We start from the raw sequence: 10,633 nt of genomic DNA on the forward strand, positions 1-10,633 counted from the left end.
AAAGAGCCTGATTTTTACACTTTCAAAGTTGTAAACATCAGGGGCAAGCTAGTCTCTCTGGAGAAATACAGGGGCTCGGTAAGTCTGCACGGAGATGGGCAGCTCTCGCCCTGACTCACTAACCAGCCAGTCCTTGCATGTCTGCAAAACCCAAGTGGGGGTGGAGAGATTGTACATTAACTTGGTGCGCGCATGCAGATAGATTCGGGTTTACGATTCTTCTTTAACTGGAGTGTTGCCTGCTTCCTTTGGTACCGCGCCATAGGTCTTTGCACTCTTTAAATAAAACGTTTGCAGTCTAACCTCTGTGTGTGTCCGCGTCTTCTCCTTGTGCAGGCTGCTGCCTGTAGACGTGGCAGTCAGGGAATGCCTGCCTGCCTGCCTGCCTTCCATTCAGCAGGGTGAATTGCACTGGGTTGTGGCTATTAAATTTGAAGCTCAGGAAGTTTGTACCTTTGTATAACTTACTTACTTTTGGAGCTTGCTTCTGCCTTTTAACTGCATGACTTTTAGTAAATTATTTTTACCTAAATCCCATTCCGTTTTAATGTTCTGCATTAAAAAAAAAAAAAAAGATGGGATTTAATCAGCGGCTAATGGAGTTAACAGATTTCATCATAATTAGTAAAAAAGCAAGAGACGTGATAAAGCAGTTATTTTAATATCAGCATCTAGTGAAATTGCAGCAACATCATGTTATTCCAGTTGTCGCTTTTTAGTGGTACAGAGCAATATGAAGAAAGGCATGTAGACACACATATACTTTTATGATATCTTTTAAATTCCATTCACATATTACATTCAGGAGTTCTAGGCAGAGCTTTCCTTCCCATTTTAAGAACCATCTCCTTGAATGTAACCTGATTTTTTTTTTTTTTTTTTTAGTTGTTTGGCCATCTAGGAAAGATGGTCAGTACCTGTGGAAGAGTGAAAAGGGAAGTTAGCACACGGGGCGCATAATACTATAAGCTCTCATAGCCACATTCACAAATTACAGAAGCTGAAATCAACATAAAGCCCACAACTGCCACTCTTGGCACTCAAGTGACACATCTTCTGTGATAAGCCAGGCAGTCCAACAGCTTAGCTGCTGCTCAGAAAGGCAGGCACCACTTCTCACTTTCACCCTTACTCTCCAGCTTTGTGTTTCCACCTTCCCTTTCCCCCTCCTTGGGTACTTCACTGAGGTGTCTTGAGCTCACTAGTCCACAGCAGCATGTGACTAAAACATTGGCAGGAAGGCAGAGAAGGCCCACAGGAGGAGATGCACATTTTTCTGAGCTCAGTAGAAAGGGATACCGGTAGATTTGGATCAAATGAGAGGTCTGAATCTTATCTGGTCCAGGTCCTCCTCCCCCTCTGTTCACAATTCAGATAGAGCAGAACTGGTCACATGTACACTCAAATATCTATACTGGAAAAACCATGGAACCTATTTAATATTAAGCAATATTTGCTTTTTTCCTAGTTCCTTCCAAAGGCTCTGTCAATAAATCCTGTTTTGTCTGCAGGTCATCTGCAAATCTGTCTAAATAAGCAAATACCACCTGTAGCTTCTCTACCTCAGGGCCAGAATCCACATGGAAAGGATTAAAGGGGGAACTCAGAGGAATTCCTTACAGCCGCCCTGCAGAGAGCTGAGGGTGTTCCTGCTCTCTGGAACAAGCTGCAAAGCCTGCCCTGGTATCTCATGAATACACCGAGTTAGGGGTGTGTGTCTGTATCTCCAATGGTGCTGTGATACCAGGCCCTCCTCGAGGTGTGACTGATTTCATAAGGGAGAGCTCTAGAGCCGTACCTTGGAAAAGGTAACGCCATTGGTGAATGGTACTTCTTGATCTCTGCTAGGCCATATGGAATAGTTTATTCCAAAAAAGTGATGACCAGCTTCTGTATGGAACAAAAAGATTTGCATTCAGAGAGCCTATTAATGTTCAGGCTGCTGTTTGAGAATGCATGTGCACAATTTTAAAGAAAATTATAGCAATAAATCACATCCCTTTCTGTCATTATGTTGTCAGAGCTCAATATCAAGGTAGACAAAGGTTAATTAGAACTCCCATTTATTTCTTAAAATAAACCCACTTAAATCTGAAGTTAGGTAAGTAATCTTAAGAAGTAGGTTTATCATAATATTTTAAAGCTATTAAAAGAAAGCAAATAATATATAAGTACTACGTATGTGCTGCTGATGTTTTAAAGAAAGTGAGTCTCTAGTTAGCCCCTGGAACAATAGTCTGCTAATTGCTAAACCTGCTTTTAACAGCCTTAAGCTTTCTGGCAGATGTAGAGAAAACATTTTCTTCAATTCAGTCACTCAACTAATTTAGTTAAATAACTACTTAATTTGTAGTCAAGAAACTAACTGGGAATTGAAAAAATCCAAAAGCTTTCAAAGTATAAAAAAAAAGTCTGCTAATTCTAAGAACACAAGAACCATGCTAAGTAGAAACAATCAGTGCAATTCATGACTTGCAGAATCTTTCTTCAAGAACTATTATTAATATAAATTATTGTGTATTCAGGTCATTGAGATAATTTGTCTTAGTAAGAAAAAAGTAAGACTGATCGATATTATTTCATTTTCCATTCAAGTGCATCTTGATACAAATCACAAGTACCCTCCGTTATATAGTAAATAAGAAATGTACTAACAATTCTGAAATAACAAAAATGAAAAAAATTAAGGAACAGATTTTTTTTGCTGAAATAAATGTGCACAGACATAACCTATCCTCCACTTCAATACAAATATCAAAAATATGTGAGGGAGTACTCCCTTTTTATGGGGGCATAAGAAATTACATTACCGGGATGCTAAAAATTTGGCATGCATGCTACAAAATCAGGTGTGGTATTACACCTACCTGAAAGCAAAGAAAGGGAGAACTATTACAACTGAAAAAAAGAGTACCAGAAGTGAAAGGGATCAAAAAGCTGTCTGTTTTACTGTGTTGCGCAAGAAGGCCATCCTCCTATGCTTTTTCCAGGCTACCATACTGATGTTGACCCATCTACATTAAAAATGAAGAGCAGTGATGTGTGGCTGGAAAAGAGTCAGTGGGATCCAAATAAGATTAGTTTTCTATCATCTATCTACCTGTCTAATTCAATAAAGCATATATTTTATTTTATCATCTAGATATGCTGTAAGAGACAATATTCTTACCAAAAATAGTATCTATTTGGGAGTCAGAACTCCCAAGCATCAACTGTTCCCTGCTGCGTTTATACCTATCTATAGTAGTTCCTACGTACCTGCCTGCCTGCCTACCTACCACACAGCTAAGTAGAGTGTGCTGAAGTGTAATTAAGCAGTGTTAGTGCAGCGCTTTGGAAATCTTGAACCAAAGGTACTATAATAATGTAAAAGCATTAGGCACTATAACAATGTAAAGTATTATTTTACTATTGAGAGTAATGCTAGGGACTTTGCATCACACCTCTCTGCAATACAAGAATGTAGTATTACTGAATGTGCATAAATACAGAGCATAGCTACTTAATTACTGGACAAAGTATTGCTATTTTTTTCCATGAAGGTAACAACTCTGCGAGTTGGTGTAATCTGACACTTGTCGCTGGTTCTTCCATCAGTTAGATGGAGCCAGTTAAGAATCCCCAGGTCTAAAAACCTAAGTATCTACTGTCTCTGCTAACAGATCCACAAAGGGTTACCTGAAGCTGATAGCAGATTCATAAATCTCTCCAGGGGTCTTTTCCTCAAGGAGATACACTGGTGTAAACATTAAGTAAACCAAGAAATATTTTGGTAAGGTCCAGGATGAATTGTTTGCATTGCACACTAGGTGGTGTACTTGACTTGCACTCTCAGAGCCTAAAGTCAGTCAAGAGGCATATTGAACTTAATTTAAATCATTAATAATTGTAAGAAGTCAAAGTACAGCCTCTTCATGAGAACAAAAAGAGTGACAGTTATTTATTAGAATAAAATTTAGACAAAAAAGAAATCACCGCGTTTAATCACTTCTAGTACCAGACACTTGAAAGATAACTTGGTAAAGATTTTTAAATGATAATTTTAAATTTTCCTTGTGAAATACTAATAAATCTTGAAATTTTTTTATTATATGTGTTAGTTATACTTTTAGGAGGTTTGCACTATTAAATTACGAAGTTCAGTAATAGAATGCATTTTTCTAAGGAAAAAAGAGAAGCAGAATGTGTCTGCCATTCTAAGAACTGCTGCATGTAGTTTCCTCCTATTTTGTGGGAGAACATTTGGAAGTTTGCACCATTTGCAGTGTGAGCTCTCATGCCTTTCACCACCATGCTGAGTAATCACTGGTTTTAAACAGCTCTAAATTAAAATTGTTGTTTCTTTTTGAGTGAATTCTTTCAAGCCCTCCTAACTTCAAAATCAAGTAAAAGTTATAAAAGCTTGATTGTTTTCATTGGCAAGTCATCTTTCATATCTGTTATAATATGAACATAATACTTACATAACCTTATTTCCCCCAAACCTCCAATGATAAATTCTTATATTACCATTGTATTTGGGATAAAGGACTAATAGATATGAATACAGTAAGGTATATGAATATTTCTGCATCATGAGAATGACGGGTCTTAAACTATATTTAAAAAAACCTCTAGAATTTTATATGAAAGAACTACGTGTCATTTCAACTCTTAGTGTTACAATTTATCTTTACTTCAATCATCCTAAAATACAGTTGTCACTATGCTTGGTAAACACAGATTATTTAAAAAGAACAGAACTGCTAACAGTTATTTTTTACATCCAATATATAAGTTCTATTTGAAATGCTGACAGTCTGCAACAGGAATGCATCATAAAATTATTACCTCTTCTCTGAAAAAAAAAAATCTAATTATACACCATGTCTTTGGATGTTTTAGGAGACTGAATTTAAAATTTCAGGTAGAGCTTGTAAATGTAGTCTGAATTAATGTGATGCTTTGGAAGTTAGCTAGATGGCTCCAGATCATATTTCACATGCAGGTGTACAGGGATTGCTTAGATTGTATTCTGTTGACACACTACACCACAAAGAAGATTACATCACCTTCTGCTTTATAAGATTACCTGTCTTCCAGGGAAAACATTGCAGCTCCAAAACCACTTTAAATATAGCCATATACCTATAGAAGGTACAAAATACACCAAGTAAGTGTTAATGTTTAACGTAAGAAATTATAAACACCAACATCCCCTTAGCTTTTTCTTTATTCATTCTTACCCCTTCTAAGGGATTTCATCCCATACCTTAACCCAGATTGTGGGCTTTTATATGCCAGTTTGTTTTCTGGCCTTAAAAACTCTATACACATGTAGTCATTTATTTTTCATATAATTTATTGGATGCAGTCTATTCATATTTCCTATATACTTTCATATTTTGTATAAAAACATACACATAGGAATATGGAACAATAGAAACATTAGAATCCAAAGTTTAAATTGAGCAAAGCCAGTGGTCACAGACACGAAAGTATGAGACCTGGAGTCAAGATTTTTTACTTCCTTTTCTTGCCTTGCAGCTACTTGCTGTGTAATGTGATCAGGTCAGTTAATGTGCATAAGCATCAGGCTTTCCTCTTGCGGCATTGGGCCCTTCAACACTGCTGTCTCACAGTGACAATAATGAAATTTCCAAACTCTTGTAGAAAGATCCAATGTGAATAGCTACTGTTGTTGTACTAGCACTGGGGAATGTGTTGGCTACATTGATTGAATTAAAACTTTTTTTGCAATTTGAGAATGAAGGACCAGCTTCTGGGCTGATGTATAATCTGTAGAAACCCACTGGATTCAGCGTAAACCAGGCAGAATTTCGGTTCCCAAATCATAATGCTTTTACTGCACTATGCCTAATTTTAATCTAGGTGGGTAGAAACTTTTTTAGTATTATAATATTTATATTGCCTTATGACTTTTCAAATTGGTCTGAAAAAAGGAATAGAATGTAGCTATATGTAACAGAAACATCACTATAAAGTGCATAATGCTATTTTTATTAATAAAACCATATTGTATCTAAAAGATCTATGACATTCAGCTTTAATCCACTCTCAAGAAAATATTAGAATGGCCTCAATTTAAGTAGAATGAGTGGCAACTCTCACAAAATTTGTAAGAATAATAAAAACTAAGTCTAAAAATAAATTCTAGAAGTTATTTAAGGATAAAATATCTCAAAAACCAATGGAAAGCTCTTCAAGGCCTTGAGAAACTGTGTAATATGTGTCAGCTCAGGGTTAGATCACTTAATTTCCCTAAGAAATTCTTGGCAGAATCTGTTCCACCATGTATTCTTCTTACACATCCCTCTATTTTCCTATAGTGCTCATCTGTGTTTGGCATCTTCCTTCTGTTGGATCTGCATAGGCAGAGATAACATGCCTGGTGGTAATGTCTGAATGACACAATGCGTACAACGTAAAACATAATCAGCTACAGGAATGACTTCAAAGGATAGTGGGCATAGTCATCACTTCTTGGAATCCTAATTGAGGCAGTAAACCTTTAGGCAAAAACTGTTGTCGTTTTCTCACAACTGAGTAGATTTACTCTGGAAATGGTGGGAAATTTTACAGTCCATACTGCATAGACCAACCCAAAATCCTGTAATTGCTTCTATTAACTTCCAGGTCAAGACATCTACACTAGCAGTGATAAATGGATCAGCCAGTTCTCTATGAGTACTAAATTCTGTACAAGGAAAGATGCTGCAGAACAGATGTGTCACAACAGATAAATAAACTACCAAAATACATTAATTTGCAAGTTTCTTTCATGCAGCTTGGTATATCTTAGCTGGGCGGTCATTTCTTAAATATGCTTAGAAACTATCCAAAAGGCAGAACGGAGAAACATAGATTCTCTGTAAACTGAGAATTAAGGTTGTTTAGCAGTTTATTGATTATCTTCATGGTTGCCAAATGGGAATACATAAAAGAAATATTAAATCTTCCTGCTGTGAACAGAACTCGAAGTAGTTTCAAACATAAGTGTTCAGTCACAGTTCTCTAGACATTCTCATTTTTTGAAAATAATCTGCATCCCAGCCTACCTGTTGGAAAACTAACATGTGCAGCACATTTTTTAATCTCTCTTGTTCTTCAGGTGTCACTAGTTGTCAACGTTGCAAGTGAGTGTGGGTATACAGATAGCCACTACAAGGCCTTACAACAGTTACAGAGAGACCTCGGCCCATATCATTTCAATGTGCTGGCATTCCCATGCAATCAGTTTGGGCAGCAAGAACCAGACACTAACAAAGAAATTGAGAGTTTTGCGCGAAAGACTTATGGTGCCTCCTTTCCTATGTTCAGCAAAATTGCAGTCAGTGGAGCCGGTGCAATTCCTGCCTTCAAGTACTTAATTGGTGAGTAATCTGGAACAATGGAGGGTTTTTTCCCCAGTCTAGAATTCCTCTGACACAAAATACCATCTGACAGAAAAAAGATACCTATGACTGTGTTCACCAAATCATAGCGGGGAATTGTCAGGCTCAAAGAGGTCAGAACTCATGGAGTCCATCCTCCTGCACAAGGCAGGATTTCTCTCTGTCTCACCCCCGACAGCTTTGTCTAACCTTCGAAAAAGATCTCCAGGGATGAAGACACTACCACAACACATGCCCTGTAAAAGCTAGTCTAATAAACCTCTACATGGAATACAAATTTTGAAATATTGTCCTGTATGCATACAACACCTGATCTTCCTTTTTCCACTTCGCAGTCGTATAAGTGCTTCTCCTGTGACACGACTGCTGCAGGTTGGATTTATAAGATTCATCTCAAGAGCTGTAGGATAAGTGGAAGCAAAGCACCTACATAATTTACTTCAACAACCAAAAAGTGAAACCAGGCACTAAGAGATGTCCTTGAATACTCCCTTTCTCATTCCTTGCCAAGCATTGGAATAGCCATACTGTACAGTTCCTCCAGTTCTAATCTGCATTATAGCTAGCTAGCACTGAGACCTGAAGAGGTTTTGCTGGTTCTTAGCAGACAGCTGACAAAATACACTGTAAAGCAGGATATTGTCTATCAAGGCACTACTTTCTCTATCAAGGCACTACTTTTGTTGCACTGAATGAATGCTCTAAATACCATTTAAATGCTAAACTAAAATGTCAGTCTTTATCCAATGTGAAGGAAATGTCTTCCAGCAATGATATACAATAAAGCCCAATATGACATGGTATCACCTGAGCTGCATTATGCAAGGACCATATCCTTTCTTTTCTCTAGCACCACAGTGTTCTCCCACATACCACTGAATTTAAAGGAGGGTTGGTAGTGTTATTTTTGACTACCCCAAGCACACCTCCTTCCAGGTGTCTGTAATGGATCTTTCTGCTAGCCAAACTTCCCTTTAATCCTCTTCACATCCTTCCATTTGTGTTTTGCCCAGCGCGGTGGTTACTGCAGACATGTCACATGAAACTTGCAAAACTTCTGTTTCCCTGTTGGTCCACATGCAAAGGGAGGCTGCTGGAGGCAGTATATTTATGCAGCATAATGACAAGATAGTCAGCAGTGTAGGTCTGGCTGTGTCTTGATGATACTTTGAAATATCTTCTGATTCCTTATGAAATTTTGCCCAACGTATAAACAATGGAAAAAGATGCTAACTTGTCTGTAGCATCTGTACTTGTGCTATTAGTGAGATGAAGCTCCTGATTGAAAATCCTGAAAATTTTGTTAGTCATGTAGCAGAATAGTGAAGTATAAGAATGTGACTCACATAAAATGAGTATGTGGTCATGGAGGGAAAAACTGTAGTAGGTGAGGATTAGGAGGAAACCTCCTGGAACAATTTACTTTGTTATTTCTTCATGTAGCATTTCTTGAAACATTCTTCTGAAGCGCATGATACTGGGTGCTTTTGGAGGAAAAATTCTGGATAAGCAAACAAATAATCAGTCCCGATACAGCTATACTGTTACGCCAAATTCCATTTTCCTATCAATGTTCAACTATTTCAGATTTATCTAAATAGCACAGACACGTGCACACATGCACGCACACACTTTAACACCGATTATGGTGCTTTCTCCTGTCTCTGTCTGTCTCAAGCTTGACTGTTTCCATTAGTCTCCAGGGGGCTACTGTCTAGTTAAAGCTCCCTGTCTGTCAGAAGATTAATCTTATTATTCAGTCTGAACTCCCTCTTAATTTTACATTCCTTCTTCCTCTGAGAGGGTAGTCATCAAATTGACAGGAACAAATGTCAGGAATTGGCTAATGTGGTTTTCTTTTCTAAGGTTCCACTATTTTTTGTCTGTAGATTCTACAGGAGAAGAACCAACCTGGAACTTCTGGAAATACCTGGTGGACCCCAATGGGAAAGTTGTAAAGGCCTGGGACTCTACTGTCTCTGTTGAAGAAATAAGACCTTATGTTACAGAACTTGTAAGGAAAATCATCCTGAAGAAGAAAGATGAATTATGACTTTCAAAAATCCCAGCACGCCAATTACACCTTTATTGAGAATTAGAGCTGGAGTTTGTCTTTTCACATTCCAAGAGAGAATATATGGGGAAGGGAAATTATGACCAGTGGATTCTACATTCATCATCCTAAGAATGTAGAAAACAGCAAGTTATCATGGTCAAAGCAGTTTAATTTTTTTCTCCAACTGAATTCAATTTGACCTTTCTGGGAACGAAGAACTCATCAGCAATTGTTTCTTTCCCAATTCAAATTATTAATTGTTGGTGACACTACAGGAAGTCAGTTCATGTACCTGTAGGAAGAAGGCTCAGAATAACAAGAATTTCCTCATTGGGATCTCACTGAGATCTACAGTTCTGTTGTCATATTTTGATCATGAACTGAATGAAAAAATAAAGAGTAAAAAATGCATGATTGAATTAAGGCATGTGCTAGGAAGAGGGCCAAAACAGATACCTTCAAACCAGGCAGACTTACATAGACATATGTCTTTCTAGTTACCAAGGCCAAATATATTTAATTTCATCTGCCTAGAAAGTCAGTTAAGAAGGGCATGGGGAAAAAACATCTATAAAACTTAAATGAAAGAAATGTGAAGACAAAGTCTCTGTAAAAATTCTCCAAAAGCTATGAGAAGAATTTCTGCATTTTTTCACCCAGTAAAGATTATCAGATTATATTTAAATAGCCCTTTGAACATCTGTAGGACCAGAGCCTATGGCTATCTTTCTTCTATTAGCATTTGGCTTAGAAGAATTACACTTGCCTCATACAATTTATGTTAAATTTATTTTTCAATTTATAACACCATCTGATTTTGCTGCACATACAGACAAACATTAGAGAATCAACATTTTTCCATGGAAATAATTTTTCAAATGTTTAATTGTTGCAAAACGTTACATTGTTTAATACCACATTAATGTTACAAATGTTTAATGGCACCTTTTTCAAATGTAGCACTCGGGCATCTGCTCAGATTTCAGACTGCAGAACTTCTTAGCTCATACTAAAATAATAACACTAGCAATTACAGCCTCATTGTTCTTTGCAAGAAACCCTTTGAAAATCTTGTCAGCAAGAACTCTTTTTATCTCAACAAAAACACAATGTACAGGTCCCCTGCTCTTAACCCCGGGATGCTTTAAGAAGAATCTAGTCTTGTCCAATTGCAGTATTATTG

General features: G+C 37.3%; 1 protein-coding gene across 1 annotated transcript in view; it reads left to right on the forward strand.

The window, feature by feature from the left end:
- Positions 1–9,825, forward strand: part of GPX7 (glutathione peroxidase 7) — a 9,987-nt gene extending 162 nt beyond the window's left edge. Inside the window, exons 2-4 of the mRNA XM_009320198.1 lie at positions 1–78; positions 7,112–7,373; positions 9,284–9,825. Of these exons, the coding sequence (XP_009318473.1) occupies positions 1–78; positions 7,112–7,373; positions 9,284–9,447 (504 nt within the window). The 3' untranslated portion in view covers positions 9,448–9,825. The remainder of the gene's footprint in view (positions 79–7,111; positions 7,374–9,283) is intronic.
- Positions 9,826–10,633: the final 808 nt, after the last annotated feature.

The sequence above is a fragment of the Pygoscelis adeliae genome, unplaced genomic scaffold, assembly GCF_000699105.1.
Source record: "Pygoscelis adeliae isolate BGI_AS28 unplaced genomic scaffold, ASM69910v1 Scaffold393, whole genome shotgun sequence".
In the NCBI taxonomy this organism is placed as follows: domain Eukaryota; kingdom Metazoa; phylum Chordata; class Aves; order Sphenisciformes; family Spheniscidae; genus Pygoscelis; species Pygoscelis adeliae.